At 56.9% G+C, this 17,546-nt stretch overlaps 2 protein-coding genes and 1 long non-coding RNA gene across 3 annotated transcripts in view; 2 read left to right on the top strand and 1 right to left on the bottom strand.

The window, feature by feature from the left end:
* The window catches only part of SCTR (secretin receptor), a 63,219-nt gene extending 56,462 nt beyond the window's left edge, over positions 1 to 6,757 (top strand). The window contains exons 11-13 of the mRNA XM_079923758.1: positions 1,031 to 1,157; positions 5,667 to 5,708; positions 6,470 to 6,757. Coding sequence (XP_079779884.1) covers positions 1,031 to 1,157; positions 5,667 to 5,708; positions 6,470 to 6,616 — 316 coding nt within the window. The 3' untranslated portion in view covers positions 6,617 to 6,757. The remainder of the gene's footprint in view (positions 1 to 1,030; positions 1,158 to 5,666; positions 5,709 to 6,469) is intronic.
* Positions 6,758 to 7,415: 658 nt separating this feature from the next.
* Positions 7,416 to 14,301, bottom strand: TMEM37 (transmembrane protein 37). The gene is made up of 2 exons (XM_079923759.1): positions 14,179 to 14,301; positions 7,416 to 9,706 (listed from the first exon to the last, which is right to left on the bottom strand). The coding sequence occupies exons 1-2, from the start codon at positions 14,197 to 14,199 to the stop codon at positions 9,116 to 9,118; spliced, it is 612 nt and encodes a 203-aa protein (XP_079779885.1). The 5' UTR covers positions 14,200 to 14,301; the 3' UTR covers positions 7,416 to 9,115.
* Positions 13,301 to 15,687, top strand: LOC307187563. Its single transcript, XR_013828643.1, has 3 exons — positions 13,301 to 13,639; positions 13,994 to 15,275; positions 15,601 to 15,687. It is a non-coding gene; the product is annotated as an uncharacterized lncRNA (long non-coding RNA).
* The last annotated feature ends 1,859 nt before the right edge of the window (positions 15,688 to 17,546 follow it).

Here is a 17,546-nt window from a genome sequence, read left to right as displayed (position 1 = left end):
ACAATAAGATACCACAGATTGGCTGGCTTAAATAAGAGAAGTTTATTTACTCACAGTTCTGGAGGCTGGAAGTCCAGGATCAAGGTGTTGGCAGGTTTGGTTTCTCCTGAGGTCTGTCTCCTTGGCTTGTAAACGGCCACCTCCTCGCTGGGTCCTCATGTGGCCTTTTCTCTGTGCACCTGCATCCCTGGTGTCTCTTCTTACAAGGACACCAGTTGGCTGGACTATGGTCCCACCCTGATGGTCTCATTTAAACTGGTCCCTGTCTGCAAGTACAGTCACATTCTGAGGTACTAGGGCTTAGAGCTTCAACTTAAAATTCTGGGGGAACACAGTTCAGCCCATGACAAGTGTTGAAGACAAATCAGTGTCCAACAGAGGCTTTCTCTGTCATGGTCTGAGTTTTGAGAATCTGGCAGAGGCCTGGATTACTGGGTGACAGATTCCCCAGGAGGTCACTAGAATAGTGGCTCCAAAGTAGGGGGCAGCTGGGGATCCAGGACAGAGTTGCCAGATAAAATACAGGATTCCCAGTTTAATTTGAATTTTGGATAAACAACAATTTTTTAGTACTTACACCAAAAAAACCACTACCCATTGTTTATCTGAAATTCAAATTGAACTGGGTATCCTGTATTTTTCTTTGCTAAATTTGGCAACCCTAACCTGGGGAGAAAACAAAAGAGCTTCTCCTTACAGATATTTATGATCAAACAAACGAAAATGCTGGTTTTGCTAATAATACATTAGACACAGAGTGCTAGTAATACATGCAGATGGTATAAATCAATAAAGTTATTCCTGTGGGTGTGGGTTCAAAGCATTTTGCTGACAGGATGCGTGAACAGAAATTTGGGGACTGATGAGTATTGAATCCGGGTGACGGGTACGTTGCAGTTGGGACTTTCCGAAACGGAAGTAAAAACAGACAAGCAGCCGGGACGCTGCTGCAAAGCCTCCTGCCGTCAGGCGAGAGGGGAGGCCCCTGGGTGTGGAGGGGCCTGAGACTGCAGCGCCTCTGTGTCCTCAGGCGCCTGGCCAAGTCCACCCTCCTGCTGGTCCCCCTCTTCGGAGTCCACTACATAATCTTTGCCTTCTCCCCGGAGGATGCCATGGAGATGCAGCTGTTCTTTGAATTGGCCCTTGGCTCATTCCAGGTAAGCTCCAGACTGTGACTTTACGGTGGGAAGAGGTGTTCTCTCTCTCCTGAGAGAAAAATGGAGAGGCCGAAAGCCAGATCTTCCCAGAGGCAGAGGGATGCCTCGTTTGGCAGAGACCCAAGAGACGCAGGGGCAGGACCTCACCGTGCTGCGTGACCCTCAGTGGGACCCAAGTTCCCCACCAGTCACGTGAGGGTGGGAGATGCAAGTAGAGAGAGACTGACTCCAGGGAAGACAAAGGGAACATAAGCCAGCACACACGATCACACGAGTCTCAGTAATTAGAGTCAAAATAATGTAACCGCAGAGGGCTGGGGCTCAGCCATCAAGCAGTAGGACAGGAAGGCGAGCGTAGTGGGGGCGTGGGCCGGAGGTGGAAGGCTGTGCGAAAGAATGATAGCCTCATCTCCACACTGGGAAGTCCACAGAAACCGCCCCAAGCTGAAAAATTCAGAAGTAGCAACATCAGCATATAATTGAGAATCAGTCAAGAGAGTTCCAAGTCGTTGCCTCTGAGGAACAGGAAATGGGGGCAGGGGTGTCAGGAGCTTACTGTTTTTTCTTTTCTTTTTTTTGTGACAAGAGACATTTGACTCTTTGAAACCAATTACATACACAATTTACTAAAAATAAAAGCCAACTTTAAAAAGAAAACAAAGGGAGGGGAGAAACCACCTACCTTCTAATTCAACAAGATGTTGTAAAGTTAAAAAATATAGTAAACCTGTTTGGACAGAAGGGGCTTTTAACATGAATCCCAAACGTCAGTGTTATTTGTTTATTTACTCATAACTATCTCCTTCCAAAAATAATATGATGTAGCTTTCAGGGAAAACATACAAAGGACAAAAAAATAAGTAGATTGGATCAGCGAATAAAGAAAATAAAGCCAAAACTGAGTTCATACACAGAAACAAATTTGATGACATTTTCTGAAGGTGGCAGAGGTGTGTCATAAATTTGGTTTGGAGCTTCCCAGTAGCCAAAGCAAAGACAGAAACACACTCTGTTTCAAGATTTAGAGGAAAACAGGCTAGTCCCTAGGGAGAGGCCTGAGAGAACTCTCTCCCAGTGGGTTTTCCGGAAGGAGCCAGCCTGTCCTCAACAACACTGACCATCCCACAGTCTTCCTCACCTGGGCAGGCCGCGGCCACCCTCATTCCCAGAGTTCCATTCAGGACGGGTGTGCCCAGGGCGGTCCTCCTGTCACGCTCCTGTTCCAGGGAGGACGCGTCACTGGGAGCATGTTCCTGAGTGGGGTCTGGCCCTAAGCCGTGCCTTCAGACCCGCCCCCCCCAGGGCTGTCCCCTTCACTCCCGCAGAGCCTCTTCTCCGCCCAGAGACCCCTGCCAGCCCCCCAGACCCACAGAGCACCTAGTCTCCTGTGTAATCCGTGATCTTTTCCTCTGGGCCAGGAAGCTTCCACGTAACGTGCGGGAGGCTGGGCTCACCGTGGCCCCTTTAGCAGGTGGGGGGGTCCAGGTCCAGATGGGTGGAAGGTCATGACCCGGTCAACAGAAGTGGGTAGTGACCCCGCTGAGGACCTGGAGACCCAGGTGTCATCCTGTGTGGAAGGGGACCTTCTGTCTCTGGAGCTGGGCTTGCGGCTGGGGCTGCAGACTGCTCGTGAAGGCCGTTCGCCTCCTCTCTGGGGAAGTGCTTGTTAAGAGGAAACCAAAGCGCCTTCCTAAATGTTCCCATAGAAATGTTTACAGAGAAAAAGGATCTTTAAGACTTCTTTCAAAAAAAAGAACCACTGTTCAAATACAAACAGATATCATTTTATTATATATTATACATTTATACTGTATGCATATTTTTTAAATTTTGTATTATGGAAAAAATTTTCCATAATACAAAAGTGAAGTGGACGATATAATGAACCTCCGTGTGGCCCTTACCCTTTCATGGCCTGTCCTGTTTCACCTCTACCGCCACCCACCCTCATCATTTTAAGCAACCCCAAGCCATCGTTGTATTTCAAATGTAAATACTTTAGTATGTATTTCTAAGAGACGAGAGCTTAAAGAACACACACAGAACCATAATGCCATGATCACTGTCATATATTTCTAAAAACGAAAGTTTATTAGCTCCTCCTAATTGTAGAAATACTTGCTTATTGAGGAAAATTTGGAAAATAAGGAAAAGAAAAAGGAAAATCCATCCATAATCTCATAACCCGATATAATGACCTCTGTTAAAATGTCAGTGTGTTTACTTCTGTCTCTTTTCTATCCAAGAAGACACACACATGTACACACACATGTACACGCACAAAATTGAGATTGGGACGTGTGGTTTTATATCCTCCTTGTTCTGTTTAATTCTTTATCATTCCATCATGAACATTTCTCCAGGTCATTAAAATTCTTCAAAGACTGCATATTCTTTATTATTTTTTTTAAATTTATTTTTGGCTGCGTTGGGTCTTTGTTGCTGCTCACGGGCTTCCTCTAGTTGCGGTGAGCGGGGGCTACTCTTCGTTACGGTGCACAGGCTTATTGCTATGGCTTCTCTTGTTGCAGAGTCAGGCAAGTCCAAGACTGCATATTCTTAATGATTGTATACAAACCGTGGAATTTCTGAAGCTTGCTGGCCGAGGCAGGCTGCCCTCTGCATACCTGGGGCACGTCTAACCAGCCCTCACCCAGGGCTGCCCCCACCTCAACAGTGAGACTGTGTCTCCGGACCTTTGAGGCTGGGGCAGCCCTGGTCCAGTGAGGTGGCAGCAGCCTGACCACCAGCTCCCGGACTGCCGACCCGGGACTCAGTCCCTCACCTGTGAAGCGGGGGTCCTCCCCACCCACATCCTAGGGCTCTGCAAGGATTGAATGAAGCACCTGGAAACCAGAAGCCCAAAATTACACAGGCTAAGCTGCGCCCCAAACCCAGCTCTCGTTTATTTCAAAGCCCGACTTTCACACCCTCTGACAGCGGCTCCTAATCAATGGTGCCCCTTTGAACCATCTTTCAGAGCTGCTGATGGTCTCACCCCAGACATTTGGAGTTGGGGCACAGAGTGCACCCTGGGCCAGAGCTCCCAGGTGATTCTAACGTGTGGCAAAACGTGAAAACCGCTACCTTGAGTCCGTGTTCCTGCCCCACTCGCGTGGTCCCCATTCCATGTGGCATCAACCACACCTGAGACTCTTAGAGCAGATCCTTCTAGTTTGTAACTCTTGTTAAGACGCCAGGACTGGGCTTCTGTGGTGGCGCAGTGGTTAAGAATCCACCTGCCAATGTAGGAGACACGGGTTCGAGCCCTGGTCCGGGAAGATCCCACATGCTGCGGAGCAACTAAGCCCGTGTGCCACAACTACTGAGCCCGAGTGCCACAACTACTGAAGCCCGTGCGCCTAGAGCCCATGCTCCGCAACAAGAGAAGGACAGCAATGAGAAGCCCGTGCACCGCAACGAAGATCCAATGCTGCCAAAAATTAAAAAAAACTAAATAAATTAAAAAACAAAACAAAAAACCACCAGGACTCCTGAGCAGTCGTGTGGAGGAAGCCCACCATAAACAGGCTGGTTCATCCCTCTCTGGGGTCCTGTCCATGTCCTAAGTAGCTAGGGGCAGGCCTGGCTGGCACTGGGGGGAGGGGCTGTGGCACCCAGGCCTCTGTGGGGAGCCTGAGGGCAGGGGCTTGTTAGGAAGGACAGGCTGGCCCTCGGAGGGCCCTGAGGTGAGCAGGGCATCCGGACTGCGAGACCCTGCTCATAGCTCACGGTTCCACGCAAACCTCTTCGGCTCAGATCCTGCATCTCAGCCCGCAGCCCTGCCTGGCAGGCTCCACGCCAGGATTCCGGGGGTACCACTGGGAAGAGAGGAGCTCCGGATGCTAGGGAGGGAGGGTCCTGGTAGGCACAGACCCCCGCCATCCCAGGGAACCTAAAGCGTACGTAGCCCTGAGGCCTCTGACCTGGACACGAGGGGGGATCATGCCCCACTGTTGGCTGGCCGGTACCTGCCTGCGACCTGCACGCCGGCTGTTCGGACCACATGGCTACACATTTGTCTTTCAACTTGATTAGCTGGCCCTGTTTAAATCTCTCCAGATTTCCAGCTGTCTTGCAGATGAGCCCACCCAGGCCCCGGGGCTCCCATGGGCTGCCCCACCCGCTGAGCTCGGGCGGATGGGCATGGCTCGGGTGCCATTGCTCCTGCCTCTCCCAGATGGCCCGCCTCACTGATTCCCGTGACCTGCCTGGTCCCTGTGGCCTGCACTTGATGTAACTGACACCACCCTGGTGCAGGGGCCCTCCCTGGACACGGGGGCGGTCCTTGCCCCCAAGGGCGTCAGTCTGTGGGTGATGCCAGCACAGCTAGGGGCACTGAGGGCCGGAAGAGGAAGCCTCCACTTCCCCTGGAGGGGGAGAGGCGCGGGGAGGCTCTGCAACAGCTGTGGGGAGCAGTGAGCTTGGGGCTGGTGATGAGAGGACCCAGGCGGGTAGGAGGCTGGGTGCTGGGCCCGCACTCATCCCGTTGCCCTGCTTCCTCCGCAGGGCCTGGTGGTGGCCGTTCTCTACTGCTTCCTCAACGGGGAGGTGAGTGTCCTGGGCTGCCCGGGCGCAGGGGAGCTCCCTCACAGCCGTACCTGGAAGGGGTGGTGGGGAGTAGGGTGTGGCGTTGGTGGGGGAGGCCGGGCCCTCCTGGCTTGGGCCTGTCTTCCGGGAGTCTGGGCTCACCTCCTGGGGGCCCCAGGATCGCCTGCAGGCCTTGTTAAAACAACTGCTGGTTCCTACCCTGTTTCTAAACCAGCAAAAATAGGTCCCGGCAGTCCGGGCTGGAGGCTGAGAACGTCTTAACTAGCACTCCAGGTGATTCTTATCCTTGGGCACGTTCAGGAAATGGGGGCAAGTGCAGGCGCCCCAGCCCTAACCGAGGCTGCTGACTGTCCGCTTGCTCGATGGGTGACGCCGGTCACTGCCCTGCTCTGGGCCTCAGGCCTCTCACCTGTAAAATGAGTGACTCAGGTGAGATGTTTGCTGCTCCGTCCTCTGAGACCTCCAAAGGGTGTGACTCCTGGCAGGGCGGGGGCTGCGCCCTTAGCTTGAGGTCTCTGCCCTGCCCAGAGCACTGCCGGGACGTGAGGCTCCTGGCACAGAGGCTGTGCAGTTGACGTTACTTAGATGCGGTGTTGCCCCACTTGAATGGGAGTCGAGATGGTAAATGTATGAGCGGCCTGCAGGAGGGGGAGGCGTGCCCGCTGGGCAGACGTGGCAGAGCCCGAACGAGGCCCCAGGGGAGCAGGACCCTGGGCAAGGGTCATCTTTCCCTCCGGGTGACAGCTGGTCTCTGGGGGCAGGTGCAGCTGGAGGTTCAGAAGAAGTGGCGGCAGTGGCACCTGCGTGAGCTCCCACTGCACCCGGTGGCCCTCGGCTCCTTCAGCAGCGGCACCAAGGCCAGCCCCTCGGAGCAGAGCCGGGGTACCTGCAGGACCAGTGTCATCTGAGGCTGGAGCAGGGCCACCCAGACAGGCCAAGATGGGTCCTGAGGGCCGACTGCTGCCCATCTTCCTGCCAGATGCCGTGTGATCGCTCCTGCGACTCTTAACACCCCTCCTCCGGGCCTGGGGCAGGAAGAGGGCCTGGGATTTGGGTCTGTTGAGTTTTCTGGGAAGACTTCAGGGGTCCCAGGAGGGGGCAGGGGAATAAACGGTAACTGGGATGAGACTTGGTATTTGTCAGCCCTGTTGCCCTTGAGCCACAAGGTGAAGGATGCTGTCCCCCACCACTTTCTGGAGGACGGGGCTTCCGTGATCCCCCTGCTCCAGTTTTCAGGGACAAGCTTAGCAGAAATTGAGGCCCTTGGCCCTAGGTGGACCCTCCCCACCCCTCACTGCAACTCACCCACCCAGTAGCTCTTCCCCCAGAGCCTTCTGACAACCAGGTCACAGGGAGCCCAGGAGAGCCCCAGCCCTTTCAGTTGCCCTAGCATGGGATGAGGCACCTGTTCTTCCTGCTTTCAGCTAAGTTATCTGCAGTACAGCAGGAAATGGGGCAGAATCCCATTTGACAGAAGAGAAACTGGTTCACCAGTGACTTGACCAAGATACTCAGCAGGGAAGTGGCAGCTCGGTCCAGGGCTTCTGGTTTCAAATCCCCAGGCTCCAAGGCTGTCTGTCTCCCCTGCTCCTGGGCAAGGGCAGACAGGGCCCTGTCTCCCCGCCCCACTGGGGATTTTAAGTCTCACCCTTTACTCTGAATCTCAGTTCCCTCAATTATTAGCAGCCATGTGAGGGTTGAAGGACTAAATATTTGAACCCTTTTACAAAACAAAGCCTGCGTGCTCAGGGGAGAGTATTCTTTTTTTTTTTTTTTTTTTTTTTTTGCGGTACACGGGCCTCTCACTGTTGTGGCCTCTCCCGTCGTGGAGCACAGGCTCCGGATGTGCAGGCCCAGCGGCCACGGCTCACGCGCCCAGCCGCTCCGTGGGATCCTCCCGGACCGGGGCACGTGGGATCCTCCCGGACCGGGGCACGAACCCGTGTCCCCTGCATCGGCAGGTGGACCCAACCACTGCGCCACCAGGGAAGCCCAAGGGGGAGAGTATTCTTGACAGAAGCAGAGGCGACCCTCCCCGCGGCTAGAGAAGAGGGCATCTTGCTGGTAGGTGGGCCCAGCTCTAGTTCTGGCTTTAGGTGACCCTGGACAAGTGGCCCTGGCCCCCAACTTCTGCATCTCACCCCTGAAGACAAGGTCACCCCCTTTGCATCTTATAGTCTGCTACTGGGGTGAGAAGGCCAGATATCCATTTTCCAGGGCGCTCTCCAGGGACCTTCATGGACTCCTCTGTACATCTTGGAATCAAAAAGTTAAAAAAAAAAAAAAATCACAGGAGAGGTAGAGGCACCCAGTCCAGCCCAGAAAGAGGACCTGGCAGGGCAGAGACCAAAACCCCATGCAATCAGTGGCAGCCAGAATGAACCAGGAAAGGCCTGAATTCATCGGGTGGGGGAGGGGCACGGGGCTAGTGTTGAATGAAATGGGCTGAGGGCAAAAAACCCACCTACTGGGCAGAAAAGGGACTGGAAAGAGGCCAGTTTGGTGCACAGAAATGTAAAGTGGCCAGCAAGGGTGGAAATCTCCACCGGTTCCTGGTCCCCTCCACCTGCAGGCCTCTGCATCCAGGGTGGTTGTTAATCATTACCTGAGGTCGGGCCAGTCCCCAGTACCCCCTGGAGTCCAGCAGCTCCAGACACGTGCTCTTTGAAGTGTGCGCTAGGATAAAAATGGCACCCTGAGGCTGTCGGGCCCTTACCAAAGATGGATTGCCCACGCTTACCAAGCCAGGCGGGCCCTCCTGGAAGGGCTTCAGGCGGGATTGACAGGGAGAGTCCCGAGGCACAGCCAGCTGCTGGAAGCTGGGGTTATCCAGGGATTACGGGGTCCCCCCGACAAAGGGCAGGGCTCAAATAAAGTCAAACGGTTTGAAAAGCTTCTGCACCCCAGCAGCCCTGAACGCTGCCTCCCTGACGCGACCAAAGCTAAAGCAGGGGATCTGCACGAGGCCCTTTGAGCTGGTGAAGCAAGTCCTCGGCACTGACTGGACACCCTTCGCTGACAGACGGCTCACTCTCAGCAAGCCCGGAGGCCCCGGGGGCCCTGCAGCCCATATCCCAGCAGAGTCACTAAAACAGGTGTGAAATGTACCTGGCTGTGCGGCCAGCCTGAGCACCGGTTACCTGAGCTGCTTCCACATCTACTCCCATCCCAGGAAGGACTCAAGAATGGGTTTCAGAATATGTTTCTTCTTGTGAAGTCAACATCCTAATAACGTGGCTAAGCTGGTGCAGCTGGTGGCTCGGAGGCACCCACCTGCCCTCTGGGCTGCAAAGGCCACTGGCCCGACCACCCCAAGGCCGAGAGGCGGCAGTTCGAATGTCACATGTTGGAGAAGTCCCATCTTGACCACACTTTCTGGTAGAACTCAGCGCCCTCGCTGGGGGGGCCTAAAATTTTGCAGGCAGGCCCCAGGGGTACGTGACGCTGTCAGTCCGGCTGATACTGTTGATGTGGAGGCCGCTGATGGCGTTCAGGAAGAAGAGGAAGGAGGCCGTGAATTCGCTCCAGAACGTCAGGCTGAGGCCCATGAGCGTGACCTCGTTCCTAAGGAGGGTCAGGAAGCTCAGGAGGCCCCCGAAGGAGAGGATGGAGGCAAGGAGGAAGAGGGCGGAGCCCACGGCCCACTTGTGCCACGCGTGGGCGTCCTCGGACACCTGGGACACCATGAGGAGCTCCAGGCCAAAGATGGCGACCACCACGGCCAAGGTGGCCATGCTGCGGGCCACAGCCATGCCCGAGGCTAGCCCGGGCACGTGGGCCTGCCTCAGGTCTCGGAGGCAGTGCAGCTCAGCCTGGTTGGAGGTGGTGCAGAAGTGCCACAGCCCGAACAGACGGTCGTCGGCCAGGAGCCAGTGGCCATCGCAGATGGAGAGGGAGGAGAGGACCACGGCCAGGGAGGCGCACAAGATGATGAGGGCCCGGATGGAGGGTTCAAAGAAGGACCGGCGGGGCCTCCTTTGGGCCAGCAGCTTCTGGGCCTGGAAGACAGCACGGGGCAGCATGAGGGAGGGCCCCCGCCACAGCGCACCAGCCTCCTCAGGGAAGACCCAGAGCACACCTTGTAGCTTCCGACAGCCACGGTTTCTGCTTCGGTCTCCCAGGATGCCCGGGAAGCCCACCTTAGTCACAGCACAGACCCACCTCCTGGTGGGGCGGGGGGACCCTCCTCCCATCCTACCTGTTCCCCATCCGTCCTCCATTCGAGACCTATAAGCGTTGCCTGTGGATCCAGTTATTCATCGGGCAAAGAGTTCCCTGACCTTTCTTTAATGATCTTTATAATGCGTAAGAAACCCCAATTGTATTGACAGGCAAATCTTGGTCCATTCTGAAGTCAGCAAACCTGTCTGGCTTGGCAGACGTGACCTTGAGCTAGCAGCCAGCCTTGGTTTCTTTGTGCAAAACAAGAATGCTGCACTAGACATTATTAGCACATCAGTGAAGGTTACACAGCTCCCTCTTCTGGCTCCCGGTCTTCCCCAGTTTCATTCTAATCTGCACCCAGCTTTTTCTGCACTTTTCTTCAGTGCGCAGTGATGTTTGCACTTTGCCCTTCAGTCTGGCTCAGCCTGTACTCCGCCCAGGACATGGCACCGCTGTCTGTTCTAGAAGCTTCTGGGCGGGGGAGTCCCTGAGGCTCCCCTTCAGCCTATGGTTTCGGCCCCGCAAAAGTACACCCTATCCTCTCTCCTGACAAGCTGGGCCAAGCGTCCAGTGAGGTGTCCCTTCTCACAGCCCCGGGACACCCCCAAGCCACCGTCCCCAACCCCCAACCCCGAAGCAAAAGGAATGCTTCAAAGGGTAAAACTCCTTAGACGGCCCACAAGCCCTCCCAGGGCATCCTCCCGGCCACCTCGCATGCCTAGGACAAGCCTAGAACTTTCCTCCTCACACCTACTGGTCCCTCCACCTGAAAGGCTCTTCTCCCGGCTGCCCCCCTTTCTCCATTCTTCATGTCTCAGCGGAAACATCGCCTCCTGGGAGAGGTCTGTCTTGCCCACTCAACCCAGAACGGACCCCTCCGGTCACTCTCTGTCAGGAACCGTTCTGACAAGTTTTCCATTCCTGTCTGATTCATAGTGGGAGGGCAGGACCGTGGCCCCAGCACCCGGTGCCAGTGCCGTGCTCAAGAGCCACGAGGTCGAGTTTGCAGCCGCTGTCACTTCCATCTGAAGCTCCCTTTAAACCATCTCCTGCCCAGTCATAACTTACGCCCTTTACAGTGTGTGTGGAAGCAGCCCAGGTCACGCCCCAGTTTGGGAGGTAAGCAAAGCACACAGCTCATGCGTGACGGTCACTGCTGGGAAGCAAACCGAAAGGGGACTCTGGGGGTGAGCCCTATGCCACGTGCAAGTGGAGGCTTCCAGAGGCGGTCTGGGCCACCCCTCTCGGTGAGGGGCAGAAAGCAGAGCCACGCTCCCGGGAGGCCCCGGGACCCTTATGGATCCGGCTTGCTTTCAGCACTTCTGTCTAGTTAGGGTCCTGCCTCACTCTTAAACCTGAGTCTGGTGGAGTAGGGTGCTCCACGGCGGGGGGCGGGGGGCGGGGGGGGACGGGGCGGGGTATGTAAAAAGGGAAACTGTCACACACAGGTCAGGGGACCAGCCCAAGAGCATTCACCGAGATCACAGTAAAGCCTGGCACAGCTGCCCGACAACTGTATCATGCGTAGTGGGGGGGATGCACACAGCCGGTAAGTACCCACTGGGGCCTTCGTGGGAGGGGCTCAGTACGTGGTGAGAAGGGCTGGAGTGGCCAGAGGGAGGCCCAAGGGCTCGGGACCCGACTCAGACCAGAGGCAAAGGCAGTCGGGGGCGCTGTAAAGAACACTCAGGCGGGGAGTCTGGGCTCTGGTTCTCAAACCGCATCCCCTTGTCTCCTTGAGGCCTCCAGGTGCTAAAGCAGGGGGCAGGGGGTCAGCTCCCGGCCCCTCACTTCAACCACAACAGGTCCCTCTTACCTGCTGGAGCCGCTGGGAATCTAAGAGTCTGTACTGGATTTCATTAGGAAAGAACGGCTCTACTAAGAAACAAACCAAGGGAACTTTGAAATCTCTGTGCCTACAAACCATAACGGTGTTTGTCTTTGCGAGGTTTCTTAACCTCCTTGACCCTTGTTTTCTCATCTACCGTTCCGTACTTACATTTTGTAGCAGGAGTTAGTGATCCCTGCAGGAAAGAGTAGCCATGAAGGCACCCGGAGGTTATAGCTCCCTACAGGTTGATAAGTTTCTAGGATGGGAAAACCCCAGACGCAGGCAACAAGTCACAAGGACGCAGCACCCAGAGGCCTTTTGACCTCAGACATCACGCTGTCTGGAGAAAAAGCACATGCCACCCTACCCTCAGCCCCACCTGTCCTGCACACAGAGTGAACTTTAACCTCCAGGCCCTCAGACATCACACTGGGATCAGGAAAAGACAGCTGACATCAGGTCATTTTCCCCCTCCCGCCCCAAAGGAGGGCATCATTCAAACTCTGACACCAGTAAAACTCCCAAGGATTAAGTGAGATCATGTATATAAAGGTGCCCAGCACAGAAGCAGTTCCTGATTAATATTAGTAACAGTAATAAGGTAACTCGGGAGTCCTCCTTCCTCACCACTGCCCCACACCCCGGCTGCCAGCACCTCTGTGAACTTCCAGTGATGCAGGGCCTGAAATCCTCTTCCGGAGGGCAGCTGGGCAGCAGCGTGGTCAGTGGAAGGTCCGTGGACCAGAGGGTATGAGGGCAGTCTAGCCCTGCCCCTGACCCACCAGCCTCTAGCTCTGTGACCTTGGGCAAATCACTTAAATCTCTTAGGGCCTGGACCAATTCCACTGAAAAAAAAGAAAAATGGAAGCATTTCCCTTTTTCATCCAGAGCCCCGAATGATTAATAGTGACCTGTAGAACAGTGTCACTTGGCACTCCTGGGCCACTGAGGCCAATGCCAAGGTCTTGTCTTCCTCTGCAACCCAGCACCCCATCTGATCCCGTCAACCCCTAAGTAGTGGACACTTTGGGCTGCTCACTACTTTTCTCCACATCAAGCCCCCGCCCCGCGCCCCTGCGCTTCTCCCCCCCCCCCCCGCCCCCCTTCCCAGTGCCCACTCAGCCCAGGCCCAGGTCAGACCCACCCCCTCTTCAGCTGGAAATCTCCTCTACAGCCTCCTAAAGAGTAAGCCCGCTCCGCCTGCGTGACCGCAGGGCACCGGGAGCCAGCACGCTTGCCTTTTAGCTCTTTGGCCTCCGGCGAGCTATTTACCCCCTGAAGATAACAGTACCTGCTTCCTGGCCCCCCGGGGGGAGCCGAAAGGAGACCTAAGCACCCCAACCGCTTAGAACAGTCCCAGGCAGGCGGTTGAGTGCTCCTAAGCATCAGCCCCGCCCCCTTCTTTCACTAAAAGGTCAAGTCTGTTTACCTGGCTGCTCTCCTGCCCTCCCCACCCCCGTTAATCCTGCCGCAGTTTCTTCACCTCTTAATCTAGCACTCGCTTCCCTAAACCGCTCCTAAATCCCGGTGTGCACGTCTCTCCCCCGCAGGGCCGTCGGCTCCCGAAGGCGGGACCGCACCCGCTCCCACCCTCCTCACTGCCGGTCCCGGAGGCGGCTCGGCCGGGACCCCAGATTATGCCCAGAACGAGAGGAACTCGCTGCATCCGGCTCTAGGGTTGCGGTGTCCCGGCCACAAGGGGCTTGGGGCGCGGCCTGTGGGTGGAGTTTCTCCTGTTCGGGCCCATAAGTCTGGTTCGACTCGATTCTATCGCTGAGCCGGCCGCCACGGGCGGGTTACTGCACCTGAGCCTCGGTCACCGCATCTACAAAGTGGGCGCAGCGGGATCAGCCCCGGAATCTGCGCTGCGGGGCGCCGAGCACTTGCAGGCAGAGGCTGCGGGCCGCTCTCACCGTCTCGACCGTCCAGTCGGGAGGTAAGGAGGCGGGACGCGTCCGCTAGGGAAGCTCGGCGCAGGGCAGCGGAGAGCCGCACGCCCGGGGGGTGGGGGTGCGGATGGACCCCTCGCATCATTCTAAGGAGAAACCCCATCTCTGCGAGGCGGGGCCCTCCCCTCTCTACAGCCCGTCCTGAGGTTTCCGCGTGCCCCAGCGAGTCCACCCCCTTGCCCGCCCCCCAAAATCAGTTTTGGGAGGGGAGATGGTCTTGCTGCCCCCGCCCAGGAAAGTTCTGGCTTCCCCAGAGATTCTTCCTCGTGTGACAAGGCGAGGCTCATTTTTACGAGTGGATTCCGTCCATCCTCCGCTCCAGATGCGCCCCCTTTTAACAGGAAGGACCCCTCTGGTGCACCTAACAGATGAACACTGCGGACCCCAAAGAGAAGCACAACACTCCTCCCTAGCCGTTTGGGAGCCTCGGTGCCCGCAGGACCTCGAGGAGACCGCGCCCTGGGCGACTTCCCCCCCGGACCCCGGCCGGGCCACTCCACACCCCCCGCACCGGGCTCTCGCCCACCTGCACGCCGAGGGCTGTCATCCCGCGCCTGGGCTCGGCCGCGCGCTCCCGCCTGGTTCTCTCGGGGCTCCCGAGCGCTGCTCTGCCGGGGCCGCGGCTCCCGACTCCCAACCTCTTCCCGGGGGCGGGGCGGGCCGGAGGGAGGGGCGGGCGGAACTGCTCCCCCGGGCGGCTGGTCGGGCCAGGCCCCTCCCCGCCCGCACGCCCGCACGTCCGCCCGCCCGCCGCGGCTCGGTTTGCGCTGAGTCAGCGGGGCCGCCGGAGGAGCCCCCGGGCAGGGGCGGGGGCCAGGACCCGGCCCGAAGGGGAGGCTCGGGCCCTGGGGGAGGGCTGACCCGGCCGACTTGCAGGCCCGGAGCCGCTCCCAAGTCTCAGGGCACGGCTGTGCCCGCGGCGCCGATTCCTCGAGGGCCCGGGGCCCAGGAGCCGGGTCCGCCCCGGCGGGTCCGCCCGAGCGTCCGGGGAGGCGGCGGCGTCCAGACGGCAGGCGCGCGCCCGGGCTCTGCGGCTCCACCACCGTGGGCCGTTGTGATCCTGGGCTCTTGTTTCCGTCTCTGAGCCACGGGCGATAAATGAGATGATGCCCGTAAAAGGTCGGGGGTCTTGCGAGGCTTCGGTAAATGTGAACGGAGTGGACTCCCCGGGGCCGTCTTTCCTGCGTCCCTTTTCTCTCCCCCAAAGCGGGGCGTACAGCCCTGCTCGCCTCCGCAGGGACCATCCAGAAGGCAAATAGGACAAGACAAAAGTCATTGTTCTTCCTGGACTTTTGATGGGGCTTGAGTTCTCAAGGGGGCAGCGCACAACGTCCCCACCCCAAGAAGGGTAAATTCCAGCTGAGACCCTCCCAGCCCTTCTCAGCTGTTGATAAACAGGGAGGGGGTTGCCGCCTAAGGTGAAGCAGGGTCTCCTTTCTCCGTCTCGAAGCAGGGTGAGGGAAGTTACTTGGCCCACTCAGGCAGGCAGCTCCCCGGTGACTTTGCCCGGGGACGTTCTCAGCTGGCACCTAACGCTCCCGCCGCCCCACCCCAAGCCCCATCCCGGGCATCTCCCTGTCAGAGGTTCATCTGATTCTGTCGCTGCCGCAGAAACCGCGTCAGGTACGTTAACCTAGCGCCTGCCTTGTTCCGTGTGTGGTCAGGCCTGTTTGGGGGTCTGCTGCCTGTTATGCTTTCTTGGTAAGAATAGAAAGTCTTGAATCGGTGGAATTTAGAGCGACATGTCAGCAAGATTGCTGGAGAAGTAGAAATGACTTAGGAATGATGATGAGGAAGTGATGGTCCGCTTCCAATTATTTTATGAGCGTAAGAAAGCCGGGGGACTTCCCCTGGCGGTCCAGTGGTTAAGACTCCGCACTTGCACTGCAGGCGGCGCGGTTAGGGTTCACCTGGGCAGGCCCTTCATTTGCACTATTTGCTCTCCTAGGTCCCTCCGTGGGGCCGGAGCTGAGCAGAGCGGGTGTGGCAGAGTGAGAGACAGCAGCTCCACTCAGCAGGAGTGACTGTCGTGAGGGGCAGGGGCTTCCCAGTGCCGGGGGTGGGGGGGGGAGGGGAATGACAGGGTGGGACCTTCAGGGGCTAAAACCGGGAACAGCCTGGGGGTGAGTAGTGGGACAGCACAGAACCCACCCTCTTGCTTGACTGTCTCTGCCTTTTCTCCTCCACCTGTCCTGCTTCTAGGCCTGGCCAGTGTTGGGGAAAGAGGAATTGCATAAGGGGAGGATGTGGCCCCCACTCACCCCTCTGACCACTCCCGTCTGATGAGAAAGTCCCAGGCACTGATCTTAGAAAGTTCCAAGGCAAGGGCACAGGTACCGATTAATGAATCAACAAACTCAGTGAGCACCCTCCCATCTCCGGGCCTTTGTACTTGCTGCTTCCTCTGCCTGAAATGTACTTCTTCAAGATATTCACAGCTAAGACTCACCACCTCACTCCCCCAAGGAGGTCGGAGAGAAGCCTGCGGTGACCACCGCACCTGAAACAAAGATCTTCCATTCTCTTCTCCCTCCCCTCTATCACCACAGGAGCAAGGACTTTGCCAGGCACGACAGTAGGCGCTCAATAAATATTAATTGAATATATGAATGAGTTAATTGTATACCTACTCTGTACCCGCTGGCCTGGCTAATGAGGGACAAAGGAGAAAGAGACAAAGTCCCCGTCAGGGGTAAGATGCTTGGGTTTTAGGGTCAAAATCTGCGTCCCCTTCATTTCTGCTCCCTCCCCAGCCTCCCCAGTTCAGGCCCACATCCTCCTCCTGTCTCTTCCCTTGCACCCCTGGTCCACCATCCTCTCGCCAGCTCTAGGCCCATCACCTCTAACGTGGAGGCCTGCGTAACAGCCTCCTGCTGGGCCGCCCTGCCTCCACCCTCAGCCTCTGTCCTGCAGCTTCCCGTCCCCTCTCTCTGCAGGCCCACCCCTCTGCCCTCAGCTCCAGCTGCACGTGCTCGCTTGTGCCCTGGGCAGGAAGCTCTGTCCAGTCTCAGGGATGCTGTGTTCACGGTTCCCTCTGTGTGACAGGCCTTCCCTGGGGGTCTGCTGGGCAGGCTGTCACCTCTTCAAGGGCCTCCCTTGAGTTCGCCAGCCAGAGTAGCATCCCACACACGCTTGACCCTGTTACCTTCGTGTTTTCTTCCTTTCTTTTTTTTTTTGTATATATTGTCTCATTCATTCCTTTTTTCTTTTTCTTTTTTAAATTTATTGAAATATAGTTGATTTACAGTGTTGTGGGCCTTCGTATTTTCTTGATCCTTAGCTGACCTTCTCTATTTGTCCGTTTCCCTCTCTGAAGTACAGCACACAGTTGAGTGCTAGGCCTGTCTCTCTTTCACCCCCGCATGCCCGGTTCTAAGAGCAGGGACTGGGCCGTAAGGCTTGCGAATTGATGGAGCAGCCTCAGATGCATTCTGGGCGAATCACTTCCCCTCCGTGAGCCTTGGTTTTCTGTCAAACGGGGAAACGCATCCTTTGGGTGTTGCGAGGGTCGTGGGGGCAGTGACTCTGTCAACTGCGCCTGGCGCAGGGTGGGCACTGACCCCTGACCCCAGAGAAGCTTAGCTGAGGCAGGCTCCACTCTGCCACTAGGGAGGCCCCTGCCCCGGGTTTTTCTCCTTTGAGCACTTGGGGTGTGGGTTCTCGGGCCGACACGTGGGGAGACCCAGAGGCAATAACGGGGAGTCTGCTAGGAGCTGCCTAGTTCACTGGGCAGTTTCAAAGCTGATGATTAGCTCTGCCTGCCCAAAGCCTGGACTCCTGGTCCCTCCAACTCTCCGTTCTTTGTGGACCCGCCCACTTGCCTCTCCCTGTTCCCTTCCCGTCCCCTCCCCACCTTCTCCCCAGCGCCCTGACTTCACCCACTGGGTCTTTCTC

The sequence above is a fragment of the Stenella coeruleoalba genome (assembly GCF_951394435.1).
Source record: "Stenella coeruleoalba genome assembly, chromosome: 6".
Taxonomy (NCBI): Eukaryota; Metazoa; Chordata; class Mammalia; order Artiodactyla; family Delphinidae; genus Stenella; species Stenella coeruleoalba.
The sequence above is the reverse complement of the archived record's forward strand: the minus strand, read 5'-3'. Positions and strand labels throughout refer to the sequence as shown.

Bases quoted from the DNA above. Each gene is read 5' to 3' on its own strand.
- TMEM37 (XM_079923759.1), bottom strand. From the start codon at position 14,199: ATGACAGCCCTCGGCGTGCAG. The intron at 9,707-14,178 runs GTGGGCGAGAGC...GCTGTCTTCCAG, and splicing joins TGACAGCCCTCGGCGTGCAG to GCCCAGAAGCTGCTGGCCCA.